Source organism: Corythoichthys intestinalis, chromosome 18 (genome assembly GCF_030265065.1).
Source record: "Corythoichthys intestinalis isolate RoL2023-P3 chromosome 18, ASM3026506v1, whole genome shotgun sequence".
Classification (NCBI taxonomy): Eukaryota; Metazoa; Chordata; class Actinopteri; order Syngnathiformes; family Syngnathidae; genus Corythoichthys; species Corythoichthys intestinalis.
In genome coordinates, this window is record NC_080412.1 from 19,200,795 (window position 1) to 19,215,885 (window position 15,091).

Consider the following 15,091-nt stretch of genomic DNA (forward strand, 5'->3'; position numbering starts at 1 on the left):
AAATCTTACAGATGTAAAAAACAGTGTCTGCTTTAACTAAAACCACTCAAACATTTATAGGTTTTCATATTTTAATGAGGATAGTATGCAAACAATGACAGAAGGGGGAAAAATAACAAAGTAAACCCTCTGCCTAAGGAGACCTAAAGAGCAATTGAACCCAATTTTTACTAAACAATTTAAGTCAGGTGTGTGCCCAATCACTGATGAGTGGTTTAAGCTGCCCTGTCCACAATAAAACACACACCTAGTAAGAATTGTCTTGATGAGAAGCATTGTCTGATGTGCATCATGGCTCGGTCAAAAGAGCTGTTTGAAGACCTGCGATCAAGGATTGCTGTTTTGTGTAAAGCTAGGAAAGGACACAAAACCATCTCTAAAGGTCTGGATGTTCATCAATAGACAGTCAGACAAGTTGTCTTCAAATGGAGAGTTTTGCACTGCTGCTTCTACCCCAAGGAGTGGCCATCCACCAAAGATGACGCCAAGAGTTTAGTGCAGAATACTCAGAGAGACTAAAAAAAAAAAAAAAAAAGAACCCTAGAGTGTCTGCTACAGACTTACAGAAATCACCGGCACAGTCCAATATGTCTGTGCACACATTAACAATAAGTATAAACTATGGCCAAAATGGTGTTCATGGGAGGACTCCACGGAGGAAGCCACTGGTGTCTATAAAAACACTGGTGCTCATTTAATGTTCGCAAAAAGGCACTTGGACACTCCACAGAAGTTTTGGCAAAATATTTTGTGGATTGATGAAACCAAAGTTGAATTGTTTGGAAGTAACACACAACGTCATGTGTGGAGATCAAATGGAACAGCTCACCAACATTAACACCTCATCACCACCACGACAAGACACAACAAGACAATGATCCAAAACACAGAAGTCAATGAACTTCAGAATGGTTTCACAAGAACAAAATACACGTTCTGGAATGGCCAAGTCAAAGTCCAGACTTTATCTCCATAGAGATGCTATGGCATGACTTAAAGATAGCGATTCATGCCAGACATTCCAGGAATCTGACTGAACTACAGCGGTTTTGTAGAAAACAATGGACCAAGATAAGGCCTGATCAATGTGTGAGACTGATCTGCAGCTACAGGAAGCGTCTGGTTGAAGTTATTGCTGCCAAAGGGGGCCCACAAAATATTAAATGTGATGGTTCACTTACCTATTTTTCCCCCTTCTGTTATTCTTTGTATACTATCCTCATTAAAGTATGAAAACCTTTAAATGTTTGGGTGTTTTTTGTTAAAGCAGACACTGTTTTTTCATCTGTGTGATTTTGACAAAGATCAATCACATTTGATGGTGAGTTTATGCAGAAATGTGAGAAATTCCAAAAGGTTCAGATACTTTTTCACACCACTGTATATTTGGATATGCATTTTTTCTCTCTTTAATTGCTGAGGTATCGTGTCAGTACTCCGAATCGGCAGACCCTCAAAATCTGGTGACTCGGATTCGAACTCGGGTGCAAAAATATGTAATCTGGACGCTACAGACCTCTCGACCGGATGGAGCGCTGTGTTCAGAATGCAGCGACTCGATTTCCCTCTCCACCATGGCCCCTTCCAGGCACTCGTCCAGGTTATTGAAGCCATTCACTTGCAAAGGGTACTGTCCAAACTGCTCAATGTTATACAAGATTTTACCTAAATAGAAACAGGTAAATAGTATGATGAGCGCTTAGTGTGCACCAAACTATTCCTGAAACTTGCACATACCTTCATGCTTCCTCTCGGTCACGAAGGTGCCATAAAAAAGTTGGACCATGGGATTGTTTTGCTTGTCTGTTGAGTTGCTTAAAGCGAAACACATTATTATTAATATTAATATGATTATTCATTTCAAGTTAACACATTAGCTGACATTGACAAGGCCAGACATCTAATCCATTTTGACGAAAATAACAAAACAGATTGGACGTCTAGTGCCACCAATCGCAGTGAAACATGAGCATTCTATTGTTGTCAATAGCAGCCAATGCGTTAACTCGCTAATTAACGCAGTTCACTCTTCGTAAAAAGTCGAATTAATAATAAATTCAGAATCGTGTAGCAGGCTAGTGCCTTATGCTGAAAAGTAATTAGCCATAGCAGTATTTTCCTGTGAAAGGTCTTTTTCTCTTGCTGGCCAATAGCCATATTGTACAGATGAAAAGAGATTCTTAATCATTTGAAATTTTTCATAATCTTGTTTGCGCTTTTACCGCTGTAATTGCCTATTTTAATGTTGGAATTGTTTTGTGATTCTTTTAAGAATACGTGTAACACATTTATACCTAATACACATTTATATTGTACCAGTACAATTAAGTGCTACCTTGTGATTTATTGCAATTTGAAAAATTAATAGCTGCCCAATCCTAATTATATTTGCATCCAAACGAAACACATTTTCTATCCTTTTACTCAATTAGCCAATGAAATTATGCTGTGGTAAGAGCAGGGCTGAAAGTGGGCCAGAACGGTCGAGAACACTATTATGGTATAAAAATCGGAGACTTAACGTGGCGTAACGATGCTTTGATCCTGAAAATATGACGGGAACTGTCAAACCTCGATGTTAAAAAAAAAAAACCTGCCAGGCTGCCACACACGCATCTCCAAGAAGAAAACAATCTACTAATGTCAGATTTACATTCACAAGTGTTAACAACATAATAAAGTGCATAATAATAATAATAATAATAAATAAATAAATAAATAAATAATAACATAATAAATTGCTTGTGTAGCACCATCCGTTCCCAACATTATTATTTATTATTCCACGGAGTTCTCCCAGCGTGTGTATCTGAGCCCGACAAGAAACACTCCCTAGACTGCCTTGTCCGTTCAAATGGCTGACATACTGACATGTGCTCAGCATGGATAGTTAGCTCTGATTGGTTCAAATGCACATATTTCTGGGACAACAACAAAAAGAAAAAAGAAAACAAGCTTGTTGAATTAATGCGATAAAAAAGGGGCAATGCAACGGAAAATTGATTAGATCTTTAAGACAAAGGACATTTTATTTGCTCTGATGGGGAGGTTCAGCACATCTTCCATGTTATAATACCTGACCCCAGAAATAATGGACAGAAAATTTTAAATTTGAAAGCTTTATGTGGTCCTTAAACTTTTTCTTTTTTGTAATAAATTTGTATATGGCGGAAAGCACAGAAGGCTGAAAAAGCAGTTTCTGCTCTTGCACACCTCTTTAAAATAAACTGCTGTATTTTAAACCAAAAGATCTGTTGGGTTTGATAGAACAATATGTCTATGAGTATATGCTGCCTTAGCAGTTTATTTGGCACATTAAGCCCCCAATTATTTTTTAATTTGTCCGTTTTACCCTGAAGACCCCCGTTTACAGACACCGTGCAACCGCTTTTGTTTCAACCCAGCCATAAAAACAAGGTATACTTATTATTGGAAATGTCTATCATTTTTAGCTTAGAATCATCAATTGATGCCTAATATTTAGTTAAAAAAAAAAACAACTTTAAAAAATTATTTATGCGCATATTTTGAAATTTTAAACAAATTATGTCATATTGAAAAAAATAGTGTCTGTAAATAGTTTTTTTGAAATGCCCTCCTGCCCAAAATTTTTCTTCCACCAGAAAATGGAGATTTTAAGCTTTCCAATGATGCATGCATATAGGACAATATTGAAATTTGGCCAAATTGGGGGTCTCAGAGTGGAACTTCAAGCCACCTGAGTGTTTTCCGCCATATACACTCTTTAATTTGTATCATAAATGATACATTAAGTATTACATGCAGTTCTCATGGTAAAACAAATATAACTAAAGTGATATTGAACACAATAAGGTTTTAAACAATTTTTTTTACTGCAATGAGGAAGAAAAGTCAATGCATGCGTTATCTTCAAAATATACCCCATTTCACTGTGCATAATGTAACTCATTTGTACTTTGTACTTTGATAATGTATGTTACTTAAAAAAAAAATCCTAAAAAAAATTCTACGTTCTTAAGTACTGTATTTTTTCGGACTGATGCACCTGAGTATAAGTCGCACCAGCCCAAAAATGCGCAACGAAGAGGAAAAAAAATATATCAGTCGCACCGGAGTATGAGTCACATGTTTCGGAGGAAATTTACTTCATAGAATCCAACACATAGAACAGATATGTCATCTTGAAAGGCAATTTAAAATAAAAATACATTGGAGAACAACATGCTGAATAAGTGTACAGTATAATAATGTTACATGATGCATGAACAACGAAATGCGAACTTGGCCGGTATGTTAACGTAACATAGCTATTAAGAGTTATTCAGATAACTATAGCATAAAAAACATGCTAAAAAGTTTACCAAACCATCGGTGTCACTCCAAAACACCAAAGTAACATGTGAAATGATATAATAATGTGTTTATAATTTCACACGTAAGTCGCTCCAGAGTATAAATCGCACCCTCAGCCAAATTATGAAAAAAACTGTGACTTATAGTCCGAAAAAATATGGTAGCTAAAATTAAGGTTTTGCATTTAGATGCGAGGAAATGAGGGAAAATAAAAATTGAGAGATGCAGGTCGGTGTTACTGTATGGTGTTTTTGTTAACTGTTATTCTATATAACTGTTTTCGCTGAAAAAATAAACCATTTTGAATGAAAATCCGTTTCTCATGTATGCCTTGTTACAGTAAGTGTAATGCAGTAGCCTGATGCATGTGTAAAACCTGTTGTGTTTTTTGTTGTTGTGTGTTATTGGTAAACTGCCAAAAGCATTTTTCTTTGCATTTCTGTGGTTTTAGGAGGCCAGGGAGTTCCGGCAAGAAATTCTAGCCACTTTCACCCCTGAGTAAAAGTAATCGATTTTTAAGGTATTCGATCGCTTGTGTTCAAATATGTACTTAATACTGTGTTTAAATAGTCGCAGATTTAGTGTTTGGGCCTGGACTGTATCCCCAACAATAAAAAAAGGATGAGATTGTACTTACTCTCCATTGGCAGCCAATTGAAAGGCATCTTCTAACCAGTCAAGCAGCTTATGAGAGAACTCACTCACATCCTGAAAGTGGATAAACAAGGGTTAGCATTTCACTTTGTATTACCTAAAATGAATGAATTCTAGCGCTGCAACGATTAATCGATTAACTCGAGTATTCGATTAGAAAAAAATATTCAAATTAAATTTTGTTTCTTCGAGTATTCGTTTAATTAAAGTGGCGTTGTCATGGTTTATTTTGAAAGTGTTTGCATTTTGTTTTATTGATTACAGTGGATACACTGCCCTCTGGTCTGCCTCATTTCACATGGCTGAATCCTACTGCTCCCTGTTAAGACCAACGTGAGCTACGTTTTTGTTTGAGCTAATGTTTTTTAATGCAGTCGTAATTCAGTTTATAGGTATATTGAGCAGGTTTTTTTTTGTGGGAATATGTGTCTGAACCATTTGTTAAGAGCAACGAGAAAAGAAAAAAAACCTTAGCATTTTATAGCATTTAAGCTAGCGGATTTTTGCTATGTAAGTTAGCCAATTTTTCGTTTGTTGTACATAGATCCTTATTTATTATTATTTTTTTTTATACCATGTGGAACTCAGCTCGGGTATTTTAATTTTTCATGTTCCTTATCCGATTACTCAATTATTCGAACTAACTAGTTAATCGTTTAATCCACTACTAAATTAATCGAAAGCTGCAGCACTAATTAATTTATTCAAATACTTATTGCTAGTATAATTTCTGTACCTGCTGCGCTTCGCTGGTCCTAAAAGCCTCTCGCAGCAGCTCCACGGCAGCAGAAGGGTCCACAAACCTGCGTGTGGAGCCTACCATGAGGGCGAAGAGGCAGCGCAGCTCCTGCATGAAAGCGATGTTCCTCTTGTCCTGTCCGCACAAAGTTAGGGTCACACTTCACAACAACTGTTTTCAGTGATGGTGTTTCTGACAAAGACACTCACCGCATGGCTCTTACATCTGTCCAAGATTTGCTCCGATAGTCGATAGTTGAGTACTAGCCTTTTAAACACTGGCAGGTGGAACAGTGACTGCAACGCAAGACCCATTTGTGTAGTTTGTAACATTTCTTTTCATGGGTTGCATTATTTAAAAATGTGCAAAGCTCTCGTGGCACCACTTGTAATCATCTAAAAGAACACATATGCACTAAGGTACTTAGCTGCCATATGTGTGTTCCTGTGAAGGAAAAATTAGTATTAAGTGTCATGATGACGGATCCAGAGCCAAGCACTTATGAGTCTCCCGATAACATTTAAGTAGGAAATTCAGTGGAGCCTGAGCTCATTGTTACAGTCATCAGTAGGCAGGGGGCATAACGAAAGTGAGTCATGTGGTCACTTTGGCTCTGATTTGATAGCGTAATTACATTTTTTGAAGATCACATTTGGCTCTGTTGAACCTACAACACCTGCTTTGATGGCATCAAAAAAGTGTATCATATGAGTGCCATTTAGATTTGAACTCCACTGTATCATTTTACCATTCCTAATCAGGTTACAAAATGCCATCTCACGATGGAGATTTAATGTTAAGTAGCGCAAGAAGTGGTGTTCAAGCCTCTCCCTACCTGGATAACAGCGCTGAACCAGCAGGTGTTGCCCACGTTGCGAATACCGACGGGCCAGTCGTCCTTGCGGATCCAGTCTGCGGGGCTGCTCATGTCGTTCTGGGCCTCACATCGCTTTCTTTTACTTCTTGTGGAGTTCTCCTCAGCGCTGGCCTCCAGAGCCCTGATATAGGAGTATCCATGAAAAATGACATGAAGTGTAAATCCCTGCATATTTTTAGTTGATTATCTCCGAATTTGCCTATTTGTGGATTAAAAAAAAAACAGCAACTTTTTCTTCATTATTGATGTAAAGTGGGGTGACCATATTTTGATTTCCAAAAAAGAGGACACTCAGCCTGGCCTCGGGATACTTGATTTTTACACGAAGTTCCCTCAAAGATGCCTATATAAATCTAAAATATTCAAAGTGTTCCTACTCCGTCTGGATAGAAAAGTTCAGTTGTATATAAAAAACAAAATACATAATGCCATATAATATAAAGTCCCTGACAAAAGTCTTGTTGTTTATCCATTTTGTAGAAACAATTGCTAATAACCTGACTTTCATTTATTCAATTGGTTTCAGAAATGGCTAATATGAAAGCTATGACCCTCCCAAATGATGCTGAATGTTAGTGGATGAAAAATAAGCAAAAGCTTTGTACCGATGGAATTCTCGCTCCTCTTCCTGAGCCTTGTGGGATTCCTGCAAGCTCAGCTCGATGGCCGTTTGGAGTTCATCTTGAACACCTAAAGTAAATAATGAACAATCCGTAGTTGAGCTAAATTGTTATTCCATGTGAAAAACAATGGATCAATAGTAACCACATAATAATTTTGGAACAGGTCTTGAAAAAGTGCTATGTACAGTAGCATACCTTTCTGTCCCTCCCAGGTCCCCACCGACGACCCGGACTCTTGTGGTCCCCCAGCATCCTTAACCTCTGCTGGCTGGCTCGTCAGAAGTCCAACGGCATGTCCGATGTCACCGCGACTGGCCTGGAAGAGAAAAGGAAGTAGGTAGACTTAATTCTAGTGACGCTAAATTGATCTGAATTAAACTCACACAAAAGGCAGCACAACTGGGTATTTTATCTTACTTTCAATGCTCTGCAGAGAATCTGTGGATCCTGGATGCCAGTGATCTCCCTCAGCTGGTTGATCAGCATCTCAGTCTGCTGAAGAAAAAACAAACAAACAATAGTTACTTTTTTTTTATCATTAGTTCAGGCAACAGCTTTTCAGCTAAAATTGAAAAAAGGTCCAGGTCGACAAAATGTTTTGAAGCCAGTGTTAATCTTACTTTAAAAAAGAAATTAATTACAGTTACAAATGACTTCACCCAAAAATTGAGTTAGTAACTCAGTTACCTGAATGTAAGAGTAATTAGTTACTTGGCAAGGTAATTGGTTTTACTTTTCATGTTTTTTTTTTCTATTAAAACAAACAAACAAACAAACAAAAAAACAAAGGTCACACTATGTGAAGTTCAAAGGGTTTTTGGGACAATTCGCCCGAGCCCAATTCTTAACCCTAAACTTAACTTGACACAGGGACATTGTGGATATTGTGATAACTAGATCGTAAACTTTGCTTTGTTTGGAAGTCATTTAATGTTGTGAATCACCCGTTAAAGTTGTTAAAATTGTTCCCGTTATTGCATTAGTTCCCTTCTGTCTACTTTCTACATGTGAAAGTTTCAAAAACTATTTCATTATTTAAAGATAGATTCAAGTCAAGATTTTTCCGATTTATAAGTATTTTAGATATAAAGTTACTATAATTTTCGCACTATAAGGTGCACCTGACTATAAGCCGCAGCCCACCAAATTTGGCACAAAAAACGGCTCATAGATAAGCCGCACTGACTATAAACTGCAGCTGTCCTCACTGTATTATGGGATATTTACACCAAAAGATATTAACAAGTAACACTTTATTTTACAGCAGCATCATGCGGCTGTCAAAAGACCAAATGAACCACCATGAATTCATTGCTTCAAGAAGCTTCATTTGGCGATCACCACTCCCTTGGTGGAGACAGGCAACCTCTGCTGCCACCTGCTGTCAACACTGTTTTTGTCCAACATGCCTCCTAGCATGCATTGCAGCAATCAAAATTCATGTTCTGTGCTAATTATTTCTTCAGTTACTGTTCCAGTTGCTTCATCAAATGCTAGTAATGGTATTTGGTAACACTTTATTTGACTGTGGCGCCATAAGACTGTCATTAGACAATCATAATTATGACATGACACTGTCCTGAGCATTAATAAATGCTTATACCAGATGTCATTTTGTATTATCTGGCAAATGATCCCACTTTTGAATGGATGCAAAAGATCCAAGCTGGACATAAATGGAGTTAGTGACATAATTTCCCGGATGATACTTAATGACATAAGGATTCAGTAATGCTCATGATAGTGTCATGTCATAATTATGACGGTCTTATGACAGTCTTATGAGGCCACTGTCTAATAAAGTGTTACTTGTTAACCCAAATAAATCAACAAATAAGCCGCAATGGACGATAACCCACAAGTATCAAAATGGAGAAAAAAAGTAGCAGCTTATAGTCTGAAAATTATAGTACTTAGGTTTGCTAGTGGCTTTCGCTACAACAGAGCCTTCCTGAGAAGTCGACTGCTTTAAAATAGCGGCTGTTTACTAACGCTGGCGAGTGTATCATTTTGCATCTACTTCTCTATACATTTGCTAACGACAAACAAATGACGTCTGTCATTTTGCAACTAGTTCTATATACACGTGATATCTAGCGTAGCATCATGTGGGCGTAGTTAGTTGACTGTCGGGTACAGTCAGGTATTATTAGAGCTTCACCTAGCCAGGCATCGCATTTGCAACGGCATCACAACTCCCTTCCCTGCTTCCCACTCCCGCTCTTCTCTCTCCGTGTCTCTCTCCGTCTCAGACTTTTCTCGTGTCATTCAACCAACGTAGTAACGCATAGTAATGCACGCCTTTACATCCCCAGTAACAGTAACGGGGTTGCAAAGATGAGAAAAGTACTTAATTAGGTTACTCACCACTGAAAAAATGCCGTGAGTAACACCGTGATACTCTAACGCCATTATTAACAACACTGCTTGAAGCGGAGTAAGGGCACTCATGTCTATTTATTGTAGGTTATGTATTCAGTTCTGTATGTTTGTCTGTCTGTATGTTTGTATTAAAGATAATAATCCCTTCATTTGTTCTTGAGTTTTAAACTCTATTTGTACTTCCTAATATGAAACGGAAGACATGATTTAGGGCTGCAGCTATCGAATATTTTAGTAATCGATTAAACGATAGACTAGTTAGTTCGAATAATCGAGTAATTGGATAGGGAACATGAAAAATTAAAATACCTGAGCTGAGCCTCAAACGGTATGATTTTTTTTTTTTTATGAGGATCTATGTACAACCAAAGAATAATTGGCTAACTTACTTAGAAAAAGTCCGCTAGCTTAGATGCTATAAAATGCTTGAGGTTTTTTTTTTTTTTTTTTTTTTTTTTTGCAATCCTCTTGACAAATGGTTCAGACACATATTCCACAAAAAACAGCTAAATATACCTATAAACTAAATTATGAATACATTAAAAAACATTAGCTCAAACAAAAACTTGGCTACGTTGGTCTTAACAGGGAGCAGTTGGATTCAGACATGTGAAAAGAGGCAGACTAGAGGGTAGTGTATCCACCCTAATCAATAAAACTAAATGCAAACACTTTGAAAATTAACCATTACAACGCCACTTTAATTAAACGAATACTCGAAGCAACAAAATTTAATTCGAATATTTTTTCTATCGAATACTTGAGTTAATCAATTAAGTTGCGGCACTAATCTTTATAAAATGCTTCATTGAGTGAGTCCCCTAAAATCTGCTCACGCTGCTCACTTGCAAATAATGAGTTCCCACAGCAAATGTTTAACAAGCTAAACAATGATTGACACATGCGGAGCTTTGACATGCGGAGCTTTGAAGTTTAGGCTTCCAAGCTTCCATGGCAAGATCCAACCTTAATGCCTGTCAATCATCGTTAACTTCAACAAGCAACTGCAGTGCACTGCCTGACCAAGAAAAACAGCTGGAGGGAGAGTGGGAGACTATGTGATAGGATCGGGACAGCTCTATATAATAATGCATTTATTTATTTATTTATTTATTTATTTTGACTGAAAAAAAAAATCCACGATGGAATGAGGGCGCGACGTTTGAAGTGCGAAGTAGCGAGGCATCACTGTAGTGTGGATATTTTTAACCATGTAAGGTCATGTGTAGGTTTTAACTCACATAATTGGCCTTTATGTTTAGTCAGTAATGTAAAGCCTATAATAGCTGTGTCCCTTGAGCACCTGGTAGCTTTTAAAATCATAAGCTCCCTTTTTTGGAGCTTTATTATATGTAACAAAGGTCTAAGCCAGTATATAAGACAGCTTGTAGTTCATGTCAAAATTATGTGACATATGGTCACAGCAGGATGTGTAAAATAAAAGAAAATACACCCTCGTCATTCAAACCAAACTAACGTTATAGGCTGTGCCATGCAAACAGAAAAGGGAATTCCAGAAACTTCTCCCATGAAGTTATCCTGATCAGAGCAATTCCGAATTCCCACATTTATTCATGGACAAAGTTATCTCGACCATTGATTGACTCATTAACATATTTTCAACAGTCATAAATGACAAATAATATGACATACCGTAGCTATGATAGGTTTACACACACACTCCCACCCCTGTTTAAAGCCATCCTTGGTTTCACTGAGCACATTTGCAACATGTGTTTGGGAGATTTTGTTTTGGTGACTGAGTGGGAACTGGACCCACGCTGCATGCCACACCTTCAGAGAAGTGGAATACTCCCATTTTCATTATTGAGAGAACGAAAGTGGCCCAGTATTTAATAAAGGGCAAACATTTAGATCATGTAATCTAACCTAAATATCCAGGACTGCTCTTGTTTGCTTGACACAATCAGGACACATGTGTAACTTGACCAAGCCCCCAATGCCCGCATGCCAACCTCTCATTGTCATATGAGGCGAAGACGGTGACTGGGTCAGGAGTACGCTGAGGATCAAATCATTGTCCTTGAGGACAGAAAATTTTGGAAAACGGATTCTTTGCCACCTTCAGCCTTTTGTGATCCAGGGCTATACAAATAAATTGAATTGAAAATTGAATTTAGCGAGCGTGACGTATTAAAGGGTACAAATAAACAATCAAGTGTGTTTTCACCTTGTGGACACATAAAGCATTTAAATATGAACCAGAGCCTGCTGAGTGAGACGTGCTATATAAAGCCTGTCGCTGCAACAGCAGGTGGATGCACTACACATACACACACAAACACACAGAAAGCCAAGAGCAGGGGCACCAGACTTATATGGCGACCGGGGGTATATCTGAAACCCCCTTGGTTAGCCTCTATTTTAAGCTGCTGACACGGATAGGAAAGGCTTCTGTTTATCATTCTGCTCGGCATGCCACCAGACTCCATCACAAAGCCACTGTGACTCTCCTCACTCTCTCATACCCACGCACACACCAACAAGTAGGCCAATTTTGATGGCACAAAGAAACTGTTTTCCAACTTTATGCACTGTAACAGACATCACTCAGAGTTGAAAAATACTGGCAGACTGGCTGGAAGTGAGAAAACAGATATCAAAATTATTTGCTGACTTATCGAGTTTACTACAAATTCTGATTTGATCTAAAGTCAACACTCTGAATGGAAAAATAATACGTAAAAATAACTAGAACTATTTAGCATATTGTGATTTTATTTTTTGTAATTTCATGCATTTTTATGGATGCCATTTTCCCCTTACACATGAAAGCGTCAATTCGTTCACTGTCATTGACAGAAATAGATATTAAATCAATTTGAACTGGGATGGCTGGAAATGAATCATCATGTTTCAGTGACGTTGACTGCGATTGGCTCCAATCCAATTGGATGTCAATGACAGCAATGGCAGTCAGTGTCAATTTATGTACCGTAATACAATTGAACAATATTGAAGTTATTCATACGTTTCCTTATAGTGCTGTAAGTTGTAATGTGCCAAATTTACGGTGCGTTCGATGAAAACTGGATTTTTAAAGCTTTGCCAATCACCATCAATGGCAGCCAGTGTTTTTATTTTTTATTTTTTTAAATATATAATTCATATGTTGTCTGACTTACATAGCAAAATCTTTTCATTTTTAAATACGCCGTATTTTTAATAGTTTTGTGAGACAGTCATACAATGCAACATAGGGGTTAGTGTTAGTTAGTTCCCCGAGTTTTCATGCTCACATATCATCACTTGTCGCTCACCGAGTTAGCCGAGTTTTCTCCATTCTCGCTCTCTTCGGCTCTCATTGCAAAACCGAAGCCGAATTTCGTCCCGTTTTCAAATTTCAGCCCTGAGAGCGGAGTCACTGCCACTCCATGTGTCACCCGCAGAGAGCCGAGAGGCACGCGCGCATGCTCCGAACGTCGGTGATCGGCGTGCGTGCGCGCGCGCAGCCGCGAGGTGATTGACAGTGGGGAGTGTTGGGGGCACACTACTTGCAGATGATTGGACACAAACGTTACAAAAGGAAAGTAGTAATGTTAAAAGAATAAAGTTGTAATTTTACAATCTCTAATGTCGTTGGGTTTGTCTGATTATAACGTGTGTTTAACCCAGGGGTCCCCAAACTTTTTCCTGTGAGGGCCACATACAGTACTGTGCCAAAGTTTTAGGCAGGACACCTGCCCAAAACTTTTGCACAGTACTGTATATTTTTATTATATTATGTATATACAGGATATACTGTATGTATATATTTTTCCTAAGTGGAAGCTTCCATGATCCTAATAAATTTAATAATTAAAAAAAAATATATACAGTACTGTAACTTTTCCCCTCTTTGATGAGGGGCCGGGTCAGTTTGTAACAGAAAAAGTGTGACGATTGCAGGAGTGCCTAAATGTAAAAATGTATTGTTTTTCAGAGAGCCACAATCAAATAACCCATTCTGGATTCTTCACGGAACAAAATAAAATAAAATATTATATTATATTATATTATATTATATTATATTATATTATATTATATTATATTATATTATATTATATTATATTATTATTAGTGCTGTCAAAATTATCGCGTTAACGGGCAGTAATTAATTTTTAAAAATTAATCACGTTAAAATATTTGACGCAATTACCGCACATGCCCCGCTCAGATTAAAATGACAGCAGTGTAATGTCCGCTTGTTACTTGTTTTTTTGTGTTTGGCGCCCTCTGCTGGCGCTTGGGTCCAAATGATTTTATTTTACAATGAGTGAGCATGGTGTAATTATTGACATCAACAATGGTGATCTACTAGTTTATTTTTTGATTGAAAATTTTACAAATTTTAATAAAACAAAAACATCAAGAGGGGTTTTAATATAACATTTCTATAACTTGTACTAACATTTATCTTTTAAGAACTACAAGTCTTTCTATCCATGGATCGCTTTAAGAGAATGTTAATAATGTTAATGCCATCTTGTTGATTTATTGTTATAGTAAACAAATACAGTACTTATGTACCGTATGTTGAATGTATACATCAGTCTTGTGTCTTATCTTTTCCATTCCAACAACAATTTACAGGAAAATATGGCATATTTTATAGATGGTTTGAATTGCGATTAATTACGATTAATTAATTTTTAAGCTGTAATTTACCTGATTAAAAATTTTAATCGTTTGACTGCCCTAAATATTATATATGAATAAATAATAATAATAACACTATTAATTAAATAGATACTAACCAAATAACCCTCTCTGCGTTCTTCGCAGAAAAAAGCCAGAACATAAATAACACTATTGAAAATAAAATAAAATATTGTTCAGGGGGTCGGACCAAATGTGGAGGCGGGCCGTATCCGGCCCGCGGGCCGTAGTTTGGGGACCACTTGTTTAACCCAAGGGTTTGCATTGGGACGGTAGGGACATAACACCACCAACTTTTCAGGATGTTCAAATTTTCCCCACCAACCTTCAAGCAACCTTATATGCATTATATATTGAATTCAGATGTACAGGTAATTTAGATTGTCTTGTCTTCCCATATGTTGTAAGGAAAGAATTGACCCTACCATGATTAAGTGAATTATTTTCATTCTGTTCAAACTTAAATTTACCCCTTTTTTTAGTTGAATGCGCCCCCCCCCCCACCCCCCTCAAGTTTGATTGGCTGATGACTTGACCCACCCCCAACACACATGCATGCTCACACTCACACGGCCCCGATGGGAATACATGTCGACAACATGTTGTCTCCTTCACCCCCTTCGAAGACGAGGGATATTAGAAGTTTTTTTTTTTCGGCCAGCAGCAGCCACTGTAAGTAATTTAAAACGCCAGTGTTGTGGAGGTGGAAAACACACCACTAATTTTGATACTGAAAGTCCGACCTGCATCAGAGTAAACAAAACATTAAACTCTATGAACTTGCTGACCTGCAAAACTCGAGTAGGAAGCTGCTTAGAGAGA

At 37.5% G+C, this 15,091-nt stretch overlaps 1 protein-coding gene across 2 annotated transcripts in view; it reads right to left on the reverse strand.

Annotated features, from left to right (window-relative positions):
• usp28 (ubiquitin specific peptidase 28) overlaps positions 1 to 13,046 on the reverse strand; it is a 31,294-nt gene extending 18,248 nt beyond the window's left edge. The window contains exons 1-10 of one of the 2 annotated variants that reach the window (XM_057820441.1): positions 12,892 to 13,046; positions 7,646 to 7,723; positions 7,424 to 7,544; positions 7,211 to 7,295; positions 6,564 to 6,726; positions 5,938 to 6,024; positions 5,726 to 5,863; positions 4,973 to 5,043; positions 1,738 to 1,814; positions 1,517 to 1,665 (exon numbers count right to left, since the gene is read on the reverse strand). In XM_057820441.1, coding sequence (XP_057676424.1) covers positions 1,517 to 1,665; positions 1,738 to 1,814; positions 4,973 to 5,043; positions 5,726 to 5,863; positions 5,938 to 6,024; positions 6,564 to 6,726; positions 7,211 to 7,295; positions 7,424 to 7,544; positions 7,646 to 7,723; positions 12,892 to 12,936 — 1,014 coding nt within the window. In that variant the 5' untranslated portion in view covers positions 12,937 to 13,046. The remainder of the gene's footprint in view (positions 1 to 1,516; positions 1,666 to 1,737; positions 1,815 to 4,972; positions 5,044 to 5,725; positions 5,864 to 5,937; positions 6,025 to 6,563; positions 6,727 to 7,210; positions 7,296 to 7,423; positions 7,545 to 7,645; positions 7,724 to 12,891) is intronic. The other variant, XM_057820442.1, reaches the window with a different exon arrangement.
• Positions 13,047 to 15,091: the final 2,045 nt, after the last annotated feature.